Consider the following 15,556-nt stretch of genomic DNA (forward strand, 5'->3'; position numbering starts at 1 on the left):
CATTAAGTATGAAAAGAAGAATAATATCTAGACAATCAAGCCGCTGGAAGTTTCATAGAGTGATAGATATCCTATATAATCTAAGTCAACATCGATGTCTAACCTAATCAGCTTCCCTCTACTGACAGATCTTAGCCGATTGTAGATTAGATAGCGATATTGCCTGAGATTATGTAAGATATATGATAACTCGACGAATTACATAAACAAGATTAGAGTATTCTAAAGATGGAAGCACTAATCCCGATAACGCAAGCCGTCATAACAAGTTTTACCTCTTGTTGAAGATCGAAACCGATGCAGCTCAACCCGAAAGCAAGAACTCGTCGAAATAAAACTAAAGCAAAAAAGGGTGGCGATGCGCTGAGATTGTATTGAACGTGTGTTAAATTGATTACATGGGGCTCGGGGTCTATTTATACCCGAGAATTACAAAACATGTCCATATCAAACACGACTCTTATCTCTATCAAACTCTAAGATACCATAAGTCTTTGCGGCAGACTTTTGCCTAAATATATCTCTAAGAAAATTACATAAAATATCCTAATTAATAGATACAATTGCCTTCTCAGGACTCTATCCATGTGTGGCAATCATCAAGAAGCACATCAACTCAACCCGATGATGTATACCGAGTCGTATTGTTGGAATCGGCTGTATCGGCTTATCCAATCTGACCCGGACTTAGCCGATCCCGATCGTAGCCGATTTGGACTCCAGCCGATTCTTATTCTGTTCCCGAATCGATCTTCGTCTTTGATTCCGCTTCGATCTAATTTTCATTTTCGATACTAGATATTACCAAATTTGGTCGTTAACAATTATATAATATAAATATTTCTCAATTTTTCCTCAATTGTCTCGTCTTTTATTCCCGTTGCAACACACGGGCAATTTTTCAGTTTCAAAAAGTAGCATATAACAAGAAAAAAAAAAGCAAGGATCGATACATCCAGGACGAAACGGTAGATGAGAAAACGGCAGTATCGCCGATGCATCAACGATCTGGAAAGACGAGCTGCTTATTGCTGATATTTCGGAAATTTTGGAAATTTCGAAACGAAATTTCAAACCCTTACTGGGCACCACTCACGGCCTCCCACGAATCCCGGCAGAGCAGCCTCCTCATGCCGGCGTGTGCTTCACCGTCGTCGCCGTTCCATGCGCCGGCGACCCTCTCGGCCTCGGCGAGCACGCCGTCGCGATCTCCCGCCACGCCGTCCACGACCTTCCATTGCTTGAGGTAGCTGCCCTGGTCGTGCCTCGGGGCCATCACCCGCGCCCCGAGCGTGTACCAGCGGTCCGTCTTCTGCCGGAGCAGCGCGCCGACGTGCGGCGGCACGACGACGCCCCTCTCGACCATCCCGAGGTGGTACCGCCCCCCGCTCACCACCACGACGTCGTCGTGCGCCAGCGCCAGCACCAGGCCCAGCGAGCGCGCGCCGCCCGTCGCCGCGCACACCGTCAGCATCGGCATCGCCAGGAGCTCCCGGATCACGGCGACCATCCCGTCGGCGGCGGCTTGCTTCTCCCTTGGGCTCGCCCGCTCGTAGTCGACGCCGTCGCAGAAGGAGCCCGCGGAGGAGGCGGTGATGAGGGCGCGGGCAGCGGCGCCGGCGGGCGGCTTCTGATCCATGGCGCGCTCGCGGATGGCGGCGAGCGTGCGGGTGAGCTCGTCGACTGTCTCTCCGGTGAGGTAGTGGTGGTCGTCGTCGCCGGCGAGCGTGAGGCGGTAGACGCCATCCTGCTCCGTCCACGTACAGAAAGAAGACATGTTTATGATTCTGTAACGTATTTTTGCTTAGTAACGTACTTCGCCGTCAGAATATATTGGGTTTCAGTTTGCTTTATCTTTGTTACTAATTAGAACTTGAGATGTTGTCTACTTATGCACAATTCAGCTTCCTTCTCTAAGCTTTCAGAAAAAATAAAAATGAGCTTCCATCTCTAGAAAAACACGTTTAATTAGTGAATGGCACGTGGCAACTGGTGTGTCCACTTGACTGCAGTCCGGTCATATTCGGTACGACATTGAATGTATTGACGGTATCCTATTATTTATGATCAAGGTGGGTACTTACAATATAATTACTAATCAATACTTCGTATTAAATTTATTACTCAAATGAGCTTTGCTTGGAGAGGGCAATGCTCATCACACACCGTATAATGATGTTGCTTAATTTGCACCAAATTGGATATTTAGCTAGTATGACCCACTACAGTGACTAAAATACACGCGAGAGCTTTGTTCTAAAAAAATACTACTCTCTCCATTTCATAATTTCATATTATAGATCTTTTTTACTTTTTTTTCTTAATCAAACTTTTATAAGTTCAATCAAGTTTACTGAAAAATATAACAATATTTTTAATACAAAACAAACATATTATCAAAATGTATGCAAAGTTACATTTAATGTAACTATTTTGATATTGTAGATATTGTTAAATTTTTCTATAAACTTAGACAAACTAAAAAACTTTAATTAGAAAAATGTCAAAACAATATATAATATGAAACGGATGGAACAGATGGAGTAGAATTTACAATCTTGTATAATTTATGTGTGAGTCGTTGCAACAATTTATGATCAGGGGGTGACTTGTACACCTAGCTACCACTTAAATTGTCGGCAACACCATTTGCATTTTACACATTTTCAGTTATTTGAAAGCTTTAAGACTAAAGTATTATTATGTAATCTTTCAAGCTAAATCCATTGGCATTGACTTTAGCTAGTCAATGTATGCACTTATCGTTTGTCAAAAAAGAATCAGCCGTTGACAAAAATATACAGAGGAATCCCGATGAATCGTTCAACTGTCTACTACTTGCTTGTACAGAGGAAAATATCATTGTTGAACATATGTACCATTATCAATCAATAGCTATTCCTCAACTGATCGCACACAGCTCGTAATTGACGAGATATATCAAAGCAAGCTGATTCTTCACGGGGATGAGAGAAAGCAGTTACTCATCTCTCGAACACAAGCAAAGATATTTAATAACCAAAAGATAAACAAGAACAATGGACAATAGCTAAAATTGCACATGCATGTACAAATCACATGCTCGTATGTAGAAAACACATATGATATACTTTATCTCATGACAGTCAACAAACTGGGATATTTAGTAGTATAATTCTTGCCTACTTTAGCTCGCAATAGTCCAAACCAAGAATAGATATTAGATAATAACTTCTTTCTCCACTTCAATTCAACTCTTTGATTTCCAATGGTTTGATGAAAATAGCTAGGATTTTCCTTTTGTGGTTTATGCAAACATTTTTCTACTTTTTCAACATTAAAAATCGGTCGTTGCCAAATGACCACCATACCCATTTTTTTTCTTCTACCTCATTTCTCCTGGCATGGGCACCATGCCTTGAGCATAAGAGCAAGGCTAATAATACAGCCTATTTGTTGGCTATAAAGTTCTTTGCAGCTTTCTCTTAGCCCACACATATAATAGTTAGCTATTTACAATTAATATATGGCCCACTTGTCTCTCTCAGAATTTCTTGGTTCTTGTGTCCAAGCCGGCTGTAAGTTTACAGCTCGCTTCTCCTCTCTCTACTCTCTTCTCTCCTCCACCTCAGCATTTAGCCGACTTACAGCCTCCTATTATCTTGCTCTAACTACTTCCGCCGTCAACGAGTTTGCCAGGATTCGTGGCCTCCACACTGCTAGACACCTCCACGCTAATTATTATAAACATAGAATTGTGCGTGCGCTAATTTCTCCCAATACTACGAATTTTGTGCCAGTTCTATGTACTTTAGTTTTAAACTATATTTGTGTCACGCCCCGAACTAGTCCCGACCGGAACTAGCCCGTGACGCTCCAAATTAACCTGTTAATCGATACCAATCCCAGGAAACAGTGCTGGTATCACAAGGAGACAGAATATCATAGCATCAGAGGTCTCTTTATTATAGAGTAAAGGTACAGTCATGTTGGGCTGCGGACAGATCCCGAGCTCACAACTGCATTACAAAAGGGAAACGAAAGCCAGGACTTGGACCAAACAACACAGGCGCGACTTGGGAACTAGGCTGAAACCCTAAAACTCATCGTAGCCGGCTTGCTCCTAGAAGAACTCCTCATCAGCAGGATCCGCTTCATCTTCTTCAGCAACTGGGGGGGATTATTTATATAGAGCAAGGGTAAGTACGGGAGTACTCAGCAAGCCATGGGAATTAAGTGTTTAATGCAGGCTTCAAGGAAAGGCTGTTGTTTTTGCAATTGTTTTTATTTGAACTCCTTTTTGAAAACAACTAAGTGAGTGCTTCTCAAACGACACGGATGAGACAGTGCGTCTCGTCCGGTCGGAGTATGTGCAATGTATCAGTCTTTAAAATTGAAACAAGATTGGCACCCGGCCAACAGCTTTTCAAACGGCCACCCGGGCCAACAACTTTCAAACGGCCACCCGGGCCTAGCTGATCCCTTCAGCTGCAGATTTTTCAAACATCGAACCCCTTTCCACAACAGTAATTTCACAAGCAGTAGTCAATCAAAACTACGCTAGGAATCACCACACATCCGCCCATGACCGTGGGCACGGCTGTTCGAACAGTTTGTTAACCTCTGCAGAGGGGGTACACTTTACCCACACGACATTACTAACCCGGATCACCCAGCCCGTGGGGATCAGCCACGTCGGGAGACCTCCAAGCTTTCATGACAAGGCATTTCGAAAGCCGACACAAGTTTACCATATGCCGACGAGAGGGGTCCCAGACCAACAACAGGTTAGGTCCCAGACCATACTGTGCCAGGAAGCCCAGGGGTCCTCCCCGACACCACCCCGGCGAATCCACATGTCTCTCGGTATCAAGGCTCCCCTGATAAGCTAGTTACTCAGCCAGGGGTGTCCCATTCCACCCATGTGGTCGTACTTGTCTTATGTTTGGATGAAATTCCAAGGAATCGGTCCTTAAGTGCGAGAGCGGGAACCCGTACACCCGGTACGTTCCCCGGTCCGCGGTTTTGGAAATTCATTTAGTTCGCAAGCACCGACCCAGGTGTCGGGTTTTTTTCCAAGTCTTTTGTAATCCCAAGTTTTACCCAAGTTGTTTTTCAGATTTTAAGTTTGAAGGCGTCCGTCGATACTCGCGCAGGATGCACGGATATCGAGACGCAAGTAGATGGTTACAAGGGGACATGATATAACAATTAACAAAGGGAGGATCTAATGCAGCAAATTAGGTAAGTCCGCCAATCTGCCTTGCAGACGGGACAACGGATTAAGTGCGATCCTATCAGTGCATAATATTTTTCAAGCAACATAATTAAATTTCAAATATAGGCTCAAGATGTTCAAAGGTGGCTTGCCTTGCTCGAGATCTGGAGCTTGATCCTCGCAATCCTCGCACTGCGGGTCTTCGGGCTCCGAAACTACACGCGAAACGGGACAACTCAACAAACGGCAAAAAAAAGCGCCCTATTAATGACCTCTAAGCGTGCCATTAGATAGATCTCGAGATTTGAGGAATTTTGGAAGTTGAACGGAGTCAAACGGATTTACGGTTGGGAAGATATTGAATTTCCAAGATTATTGGATTTTTGGTCTAAAGGAAAAGGATTTAATTAAATCCTTTTTGGAAAAGAAAAGAAAAGAAAAGGAAAGAGGGAGGGATTATAGACTTTTCCTCGGGCGGCTAGGGCGCGGCCCAAGTGAAAAGGAGCGGACCGGCCGAGCTAAATGGGCCGGCCGGCCCATGACGGCCCAAGTGCGCGTGTGGGGGAAGGGAGGAGAGAGAGGGCCAGTGGACCGGGCTCACCGCGCGCGGTCCCGGGTGGGACCCGCTTGTCAGCGGCTCGGCTCACCGTGCGGAGGGAGCACGCGGCGCACGCGCGCGGGCGGGGGAGGGACGCGGTGCATGCGCGCGGTTCACGGTGGAAAGGATGCGGCGGGCAATGGTCGGGGCGGCGCCGGCTAGCTACGGGGAGGCTACTCGAGCTACTACCGAAAACTAAGGGGGGAGATGGAGCGAGGAGGAAGAACGGAGGGAGGCATCACCGAGGTGAGGAGGGGCGCTGTGACGAGAGGCCGACGGCGCGGGAGTAATCTCTCCGGCCTCGGGCCGGGAAAGAGGAAGGAGAGGGCGCGGCCAAAGTCCCCTTCCGCGTCCTTGCTCGTGCCAGCTCCTCCGACACGCACAACGATGAACGGCGACGGCGAAACAGAGGGCGGCAATGGCGCGGAGGCGGCAAGCGAAACAGGAGGGGGAATCGATGGGAGGGCGCCTTGGTTTATAGGACGACGATGTCGGTTTGGAAACCGACCTTGGGCGGTCAAGGCGCGAGCTGGCACTCGGCGCTCGCGGCCAAGACGGTGACAGAGGGAGGGAGGATGACACTGGCGGGAGGAAAAGGGGAAAAAAAGGAGGGGGAGAAAGGGGCTTGCCCCCTTGCCGATTTGGGAAAAGGAGGAGGGAGCGGAGGCGCGCAGCAGAGGGAGGAGGGAGGCTCTGCCTCCGTCCTTTGGAGGCTAGCGCGGGAGTGGCGGGGCCGAGGCGATGACGACGGCGATGACGGCGGGGCGGTTTGGAGCGGCGCGGCGACACGGGCGACAGGCGCGGGCTGGCGCGGCAGGGGGTGACAGCGGCGGCGACCAGGCGGTCGGCCACTCGGCACGCGCGCGCGGGAAACAACGGGAGGGCGCGGCGGATGGAGCGGCGCGGCTCGGGCACGCGCGCTGGCTGCGGGGCCGAGCGGCTGCAGGCGCGGCAGGGCCGCGGGGCCGGGCGGCAACCACGCGACGCGGGCGAGGACCACGCGGGCGCGCGCGTGAACAACGGCGCACGGGGGCCGGCTTGCCAGGGATGGGGAGAAGGAGAGCGAGGGAGAGGGGGGCGCTCGGCGCGGCGGCACACGCGCGGGCAGAGTGAGGGGAAAGGGAGGGGGCGCTCGGCGCGGCGGCACACGCGCGCGCGGCGCGCGGGCGGGGCGGCGCGGAGGGGAGCGGAGGGGGAGCGCGCCGGGGGAGGGGCGAGGGCCGGGGGAGAGGAGAGGATGGGCCGAGCGAAATTCGGCCCATCGACCCCGGGGGAGGCAAAATAGACTTTTGCGGAGGAATTTGATTTGGAAGGATTTGGATTCGGAATTGAACTCGACGATAGATCGGGGATTTGAGATCTTGAGATGGCACGGATACTAGACGACAAGCGAAGAAACAAATTTCGCAATTAGGGTTTTTAGGAATTAATTTTCCGGTAGGCGCCACGACGGAACGGGCGCTACAATTTGCCACTAGAATCGTCTGTTCACGTGACCATGACCTCCTTCTCTGTTAAATGTTATAATATGGAAATTATTATAAAATATTTTTAAAAGGCTTTTTTTCAGAACAAAATCGGTAGAAAGTGTAGTTTCTTTTACAATATATTAATATATAATGAACAATATTATCGTGATTACAAATAATTAACCATTAGGGCATGTACAAAGGTAGAGTTTAGAATGGTCTCTTAGTTAATACATATCACTTAGAGACTTCTCCTACAATAGTTAAGACAACAAGAACTCTTAACCATTAATGCACCAAAATATATTTTTAGTACCATTCTTTCCTTTTCTCCACCTCCATGCAACAAAATTTCCTTTAATAAACGTTAAGAGTCGACTCTGACCCGTTGTCACGCGTAGCAACCATGTTTCCCTTTCCTCCACTCTCTCTCTTCCACATCATCAATTTTATCTACATGGGAACGAAGAGAGACCGTTATTACACACCGTTGTACATGTCTTTATTATGCCTTGAGTGTAAAATTTATAGTAAATCATTTTATGTACGGCAGCTTCGGATTTGGCAGTGTGCATGGCACAGGAGTAGTAACGAGGAGATATATGGAAGACGGCAATAATAACTAGAATAGGGAGGACTCCAGAGGAGTATATGTGGTTTTCACATTTTTTGTTCTCTTTTTCTTCTCTTTCTATCATGAAGATTTTTTTTAAAAAAATCAAGCTTAATTTTGGATTATGCTATTCCTTTCAATCTGGTCAAAGTTAGCTATGATTCTTCCTCCCTTCTCTATATATCGAACCGTTCTTCCAAAATCTAACGGTTCATCTTGTATAGCATATGTGGCTCAACGGGAGAACGAATAAAACATTCCTCGTTAATTTTTTGATGATAATATATAGTTACTAGCTAGGATCTTCATTTTTTTTTTGGAGCATTAGAATTGGACTGGAGTGTCGTACGTACTATCTATAACAGGCCGGGGAATGTCCTAGAGCACGCTTTCATCGTATATAGAAGCCCCTGAATTAACCATGAAATCATCGATAAAACAGTGACACTTGTACCAAGTTTTGTACCACAACCTTGTTCGGCAATCTAATTGATGTAACACACTATAATCATTATTGAACATTTCTTTCTCACGTATAATTATTTAGGCTATTTTTCTTCGAACACGCATTTGAGTAATACTATACTCTCTCCGTCCATAAATATTTAACGGCGTTGATTTTTTAAATATGTTTTATCGTTCGTCTTATTAAAAAAATTTAAGTAATTATTAATTCTTTTCCTATCATTTGATTCATTGTTAAATATATTTTTATGTTTACATATAGTTTTACATAATTCACAAAAGTTTTTAAATAAGACAAACGGTCAAACATATTTAAAAAAATCAACGGCATCAAATATTTAGGGACGGAAGGAGTACTATTGAAGAATAGAAGAATATTGATCTATAGACATAGGTACGTATAACGACCGTAAAAGCACAGATTATTGAAACTTTTTTTGCCCTTTGTCTTCATGTGTCCTACTTGTTCACTTGCTTCGCTTTCACGCAGACGAAAGAACACGATATTGAGCATCAAGACTAGATGTTCTTGAGTAACTCGGACACGGCCTTCCAGGACTCGGAGAAGACCAAGCTCTTGCGGGTGGTGACGTAGGCCTCGCCGTCGCGCTCGTCACCGAAGACCTCTTTGATCATGTTAATGGCATGGCCCTTCAGCTCCCACTGGTCGTCGCACACTCGCTCGATCAGATACCAATACTTGAGCCTCTCTCCGGCCATGGTCTCCGACCGGAGCACCAGGTCGGAGCTCATCTGCGGGTACGACGACTTGTCCCGGAGCAGCGCCCCGAGGTACGGCGGCACGGCGTCGTGGCGCCCCTCCACCACCTCCCTCGCCTCGATCTTGACTTTCTTTAGCACGGCGACGTCGTCGTGCGCCAGCACCAGCGCCAGCGCCAGGGACGACCTCACGTCGCCGCCGACGGCCGCCACCGTCGGGAAAGGCATGCCCAGCAGCTCGCGCACCACCTCGGCCATGCCGCGGATCAGCTCCTCCACCGCCGGCGGCGGCGACGAGGTGTAGTCGATGCCGTCGCAGAAGGAGCTCTTGCCCGAGCAGATGGTAACGAGGCCCCTGCTCGAGGGGGTGGCCTTGCCGCGAATCGTCGCGAGCGTCTCCTTGAGCTCCTTCAGCGACTTCTCGGTGAGGTAATTGTGGCCACTGTTGCCGCCGGTGAGGGTCAGCTTGAAGATGTCATCCTTCTCTTTGTAAGTGCAGAAGCCCATGACGATGTTCAGTGGGGGACGAGTAGTAGCTAGGAAGTATTCTTCAACTCTCACCCAAGGTCTGCACCACTATTTAAAGGACAGCTACAGCTACAGAGCACGATTTAAACTAGTACTCCCTCATTACTCGCAAAGGAAGTTATCTTGGACAACGACACGGTCTCCAAAACACAACTTTGACTTCTTATTTCTATAAAAAAATTTATTGAAAAGTGATATATGTATACTTTTATGAAAGTATTTTTCAAGACAAATCTATTCATATAATTTTTATATTTTCAAACTCAACAACTTAAGAGTTATTCGTGATTTATATTCCCAATGTTTGACTTAAACATGGTCCTAAATGACTTCCTTTACGAGTACGGAGGGAGTACGTGAATAAGAGAGTAAAAAAGAAATACTATTGACAAGCGCTCAATTCCAAAAAAATATCATCGACAGATGCGAGTTCCATGAAATATCATCGTACAAGTGATTTTATCCCAAAAATACCATCATCGTTAGTGTTATATCTATCCCGTGCCGTTAAATACAATTTCATCCTATAGCACTTAACGAAGGGTTGCTAACGGAAACTTAACGGTGATGGTATTTTTTTGAAAAAATTCGCTTGTACGATGGTATTCAAGAACTCACACTTGTCGATGACATTTCTTGAAATTGGATGCTTGTCAATTGATTTCTTGGATTTTCTAAAAAAAAAAAGAAGTTCTAAAATACATGTAGTTGCTAGCAACCACATCTGTCAGGGTTATGCATACCACATACCTAATAGTAGTTGACTAAATCTTGGCAGGACCCACTACATACTATGTCTTATACGGACACTGACCTCGGATATGGATGAAGTTCCGGATAAGGAAAGACAACCATAGTTCTACATAGAAACGACAAGGACTACTCGGATTGTATTCATATTGGTTTCCCTAGTTCTACTTGGACAAGAGGACACCTATGGGTATAAATACAAGGTCCCTAAGAGGAGAGGGGACACGGAACAACAGAAGCCACAACATACAAGCCAACATACGCCAAGACAAGGCGCCGGATATTGACTTCAGAGATAGGCATGGCTAGTCCCCTACGGTGCCTACGGATACCGTCAGGAGAGATATAGCGCTGTCTCTGATCTCGCCGGATGCGAATTCGAGGAGGAAGGCTACCCTGTTGTCGACTACGAGTCAGACCTTCAGACCAGTTAACAATAGTTAGATAGGCTACCCCAAATATTGTATTGGTGTGATTATGGTGAATAAGAGCAACGACCGGTTTCGGCCAACAGGATGTAGGGTTATTACCTGACAATTCAGGAGCCCGAACCTGTATAAAAATCCTCGTCTCCGTCTCTTTTACCTAAGTCTCACGTATATCCTAGTACCAACGATCCCCATACTATGCAAATACCAGAATTGCGACATCAAACGTCGACAGTGGCGCGCCAGGTAGGGGATCTTTTGGTGCTTCAAGGTTTCGACGGGATGGGTTTAAGAGATGGATTCTCCGACAATATACTACTCGATAACTTCGGCTATGGAGGATCTAACCTGACCGGAGTACGTGCCCTGACAAGATCGGAACCATCATCGTCAACAACTTGGTCTATCGAGATCATTCAAGCCTCAAGCTCCGTGGCATACCAAAAGATGTCAGATCACATGATATCGAACGAGTACGCAGCAAGGTAATTAGGAGATTGATTTTTTATTAATCTACTAATTTCGTAGATACATGTACGCAATATTTTATATGCAATTTGTCGTGCCTATTTCTAGATTATACAACATTATCAGATCAATAATTTTTTATGTTTACCTACAGCATGTTTTTTATACAATATCTGCTGTGCGAGTGTTCATGATGTTATACCGACTACGGTTTAATGCTAGGGGCTTGCTCTATTTTCTTCTGTATAAATCATGCTTGTTTACGGTTTACATAACGCCTGATATTTCATATGCTCGTTATATCCTGATAATGCTAGAAAATTCATGCAGTTTTCTGAGTACATACTCGATATTATCTGCTATATGTCTTGCCTTCTAGAAATATTTTTCAGAAACAATTGAGCACTCGAGTAGGTTGTGGTCGAGTAACCCCATTATCGAGAACGATCTCGACAAATGCAAAGTCGTCGCGCCCAACCTGCCAACGAAGACCGACGACCTATCTCATAGCACCGGCCATGGCTGGACTACTTGAGAAAATGGTTGTTAACGGATAATTGCTCGCGAACGATATGGGCTTGATCACCCGACATGATTGCGGACGGACATCCGGATATGCTACAAGTTGGGTATGTGAGTCATGCTGGCCACATGAGATGCACATGTAATAAACCAACTTTAGCACTTCCATTGGTGTTCGAGAGATAATTCTACTCGCTAGTTCTCAAACCAGTAAAAGGTAGCAATCTCTCGCACCACAACCTCCATTGGTATTCGAGAGACAATTCTACTCGCTCGCTAGTTCTCAAACCAGTAGATCGTAGCAATCTCTCGCACCGCAACCTCCATTGGTGTTCGAGAGATAATTCTACTCGCTCGCTGGTTCTCAAACTAGTAAATCGTAGCAATCTCTCGCACCGCAACTTCCATTGGCGTTCAAGAGATAATTCTACTCGCTAGTTCTCGAACCAGTAAATTGTAGCAATCTCTCGCGCCTTAGCTTCAGATGGTTGAGGTACGACTACGGCAATAGTGTAGCGGTCCTCGCACCACGACTTCAGATGACTTCAGATGGTTGAGGAACAGCTACGACTGGTCTTCGACCGGCAGCATAGCGGCCCTCGTACCACAACTTCAAATGGTCGAGAGACACCTACTCACTGGTTCTCAACCAGTCAATCGTAGCGATCTCTCGTACATTTACTTCAAGTGGTCGAGTTAAGACTACTACCTGGTCCTCGACCAGAAGTGTAGCGATTCTCCCACTATTTCCACTTTAAGTGGTCGAGTTAAGATTACTACCTGGTCCTCGACCAGAGGTGTAGCGATTATCCCACTATTTCCACTTTAAGTGGTCGAGTTAAGACTACTACCTGGTCCTCGACCAGAGGTGTAGCGATTCTCCCACTATTTTCACTTTAAGTGGTCGAGTTACGACTACTACCTGGTCCTCGACCAGTGGTGTAGCGATTCTCCCACTACCTTTACTTCAAGTGGTTGAGTTGGGGCTACAACTGGTTTTCGACCAGCGGTGTAGCGATCCTCTCATTACCTCTACTCCAACAAAGTTGACATCAAGTACACAATATCGCCAAGTGTTTTACCCAGAGATCCCTTACCACGACGACACCTAGAGTTGAAACCAATCCTACTGTCCCTTTACGCCGTCTTGACAAGGCCTCTGAGGAACCTAAGGGAACTTTGGCTGGGGACGCCCAGAGCGGATAAGGCCTTGTCGGATCATGTAGAGACAAACGACCATGTAAGACCTGGTCATGTAAGAGTTCTCGCCGTACGTATTAACCAAGCCGTGTAATCGGAAATTGAGTTTTCCAACTTCTCGCCGTGCGTATTAACCAAGACATCTATGATAGAATTAGATATATTGCTACGCCAGATTAGCTATCTCTAACGAACTCAAACCCTCACCTTTGACGGATTTGGATTTTGTCAAAGACAAATGGTCATTGATGACTCCACTCATCTTTGATGGACTCGTATTTTCTGGTCCATGAGAGGTGAGGATCACCACACACCTTAAAATAGAATGATGGTGATGTACGTCTTGGGAGGAAGTGTTACAAAAGTTAGTCGATATAGCGGAACAACAACTAACCTTCTCGATCGCTTCAATCATTGATCACCTAAGACATACCAAATAACGACACAGGAACACACGATATTTGTTAATGAAGTTCAGCCGAAGACTACATCTCCGGAGCTCTGATTATGGGCGCTTCTCCCCAATCAATATAGCACCTAGCCGCTACGAGTCCATGGCCACGCCGCTATCTTCTCCCTACGTGTCTACGCTACATTGTAGTCGTCATGGTTACATTGTAGTGTCCCCTTCTCTATTTAAGAGAGTTGCTGGGTTACAGAGTTCGACTCTAACTCCACCCTCTACCACCTATTACAACTCCAAATCTAACTATAACAAAATATGACTAATGTATTCGACACCTATTCTAACAAGAAGGGGAAGAAGGGAGGAGATTGAGAAGACAGGGGATGAGGTGGAGGAAGTGGGGCCCACTGACATGTGGGTCCCACTAATTTTAATCTTATTAGCTGACTGACATAATTGCTTACATATTTTGTTTTAATTTTTAAATTGCTAAATTTTGCCTCATATGCCACGTCAGATAAAAACCGAGTCAAATTAGCCACGTAGGCGCCATGTCAGCTAAAACAGTTGTCCAAACCTCCATGGTACTTATATTGCACCGGTTTTGACAGAGGGATCCGTTGTATCTGGTTTTCCAGTTGAAGGACGAAAATCGGATTCATTGACAAGTTAAGGGACCTCATGTGAACTTATTCCAAAAATATATAGAACATTAACTTGACTTAATCCAGCGGACCAATATAAAGGCCCAATTAGAAGCAGCAGAACAACGCGAGCTGCACAAGCAGATAAAATAAGTTCACTTTGATTCCCTTTAATACATGTACAATCTGATTCATATCCTTCAATTATAATACCTCGGTGGTTTTCGCTGATGTGGCTTAGTGACGGCCTAACTTGTTGAGTCGGTATGTGGGACCCACATGTCAGCGTGAGTATTTTCTTTTCTTCTTTTTTTCCTCGTCCTCTCGCCGCGAGAGGCTCTTCTTCCCGTCTGGTCTCCTCGCGTACAACCGCCCGAGCCGCTATCGCGCGTTACGGAGGTCGCCGGCGCCGGCGCTGGAGTCGGGCCCCATGAATTCCCCCATCACGGCAGTGAGTGGCGGCCCGATGAGCAGTCCGTCGACGCCAAACCCTCCGGGCTGAACCCGTCGAACCTGACCCCACCGCCGCGGCGCCGCCGACGGCAGCGAATCCCAGCATGCTGCCGACGACAACACAGGGCTCCTTGTTGAAGTCGCACGGACCAGTAGCAGCGAAACACGACCAGCAAGGATCAACGACGGCAGCAAACCACCCCTGTCGCACTGCACACTCAATCACAAGGTGACCGCCCGTCCCTAATCTACTCCTGACACAATGGCAACAGCAACGCGCACGAAACCCAGCAGAAGTAGTAGTGACAGTACTGTTACCATGTACCAGATCATTACCCCTGCCAAAAGGGAAACGATAACACTGTTCTTCCAGCGACGAAAATTTCAGGCTTGGCTCTCTCGCGCGCTGCGAAATCGTTGTCCAAGTTAGTAACTTCAGACTCTCATCATTGGCACTGTATATGTAATAGGGTGATGCATCTGCAATATTTGATCCATCGATTTGCATGTGAGATCAATGCCTCAAGGGGCCCTGCGTCGTCGTTGGCAGCATGGCTGCCGCCGCCGGCGGCGGCGTGGTCAGGTTCGACGGGTTCATATACCGGAGGGGTACCGCAGCATGGACGACTACTACGATACGCTTGACGCCTTCCTCTTCTACTTGCCGGACCCGGAGGCGGCGCCGGTGGTGGAGCTGCCCAAGGTGGGCGGGAGCGGGGCGGCACTGACGCACTGTTCGATTACACGCGAGGCGGGCTGCACTTTGGCGTCGACGGACTGCTCATCGGGCCGCCGCTCACCGCCGTGATGGGGGAGTTCATGGGCCCGACTCCAGCGCCGGCGACCTCTGCAGCGCGTCTGCGCGTGGTAACGGCTCGGGCGATGAGGCCGGACGGGAAGGAGAGCCTGTTCGACGAAGAGAGGACGAGAAAGAAAAGAAAAGAAAATAATCACGCTGATATATGGGTCCCACATAAAAGTGACTCAGCTGATTAGGCCACGTCACTTAGGCATGTCATCGAGAACCACCTTTAAAACCAACAAGATAGTCATTCTACACCGGTTTTAAGGGTCGATATCTGGTATTGTGGTTGA

The 15,556-nt window shown here is 47.0% G+C and overlaps 2 protein-coding genes across 2 annotated transcripts; both read right to left on the reverse strand.

The window, feature by feature from the left end:
• Positions 1–851: 851 nt before the first annotated feature.
• Positions 852–1,858, reverse strand: LOC107275378 (enoyl-CoA delta isomerase 2, peroxisomal). The gene has a single exon (XM_015760725.3). The coding sequence runs from the start codon at positions 1,775–1,777 to the stop codon at positions 1,079–1,081; it is 699 nt and encodes a 232-aa protein (XP_015616211.1). The 5' UTR covers positions 1,778–1,858; the 3' UTR covers positions 852–1,078.
• Positions 1,859–8,861: 7,003 nt separating this feature from the next.
• Positions 8,862–9,569, reverse strand: LOC107275410 (enoyl-CoA delta isomerase 2, peroxisomal). Its single transcript, XM_015760726.1, has one exon. It carries the CDS (start codon positions 9,567–9,569, stop codon positions 8,862–8,864), a length of 708 nt encoding a protein of 235 aa, XP_015616212.1.
• Between the last annotated feature and the right edge of the window lie 5,987 nt (positions 9,570–15,556).

Source organism: Oryza sativa, chromosome 11, assembly GCF_034140825.1.
Source record: "Oryza sativa Japonica Group chromosome 11, ASM3414082v1".
NCBI lineage: Eukaryota > Viridiplantae > Streptophyta > Magnoliopsida > Poales > Poaceae > Oryza > Oryza sativa.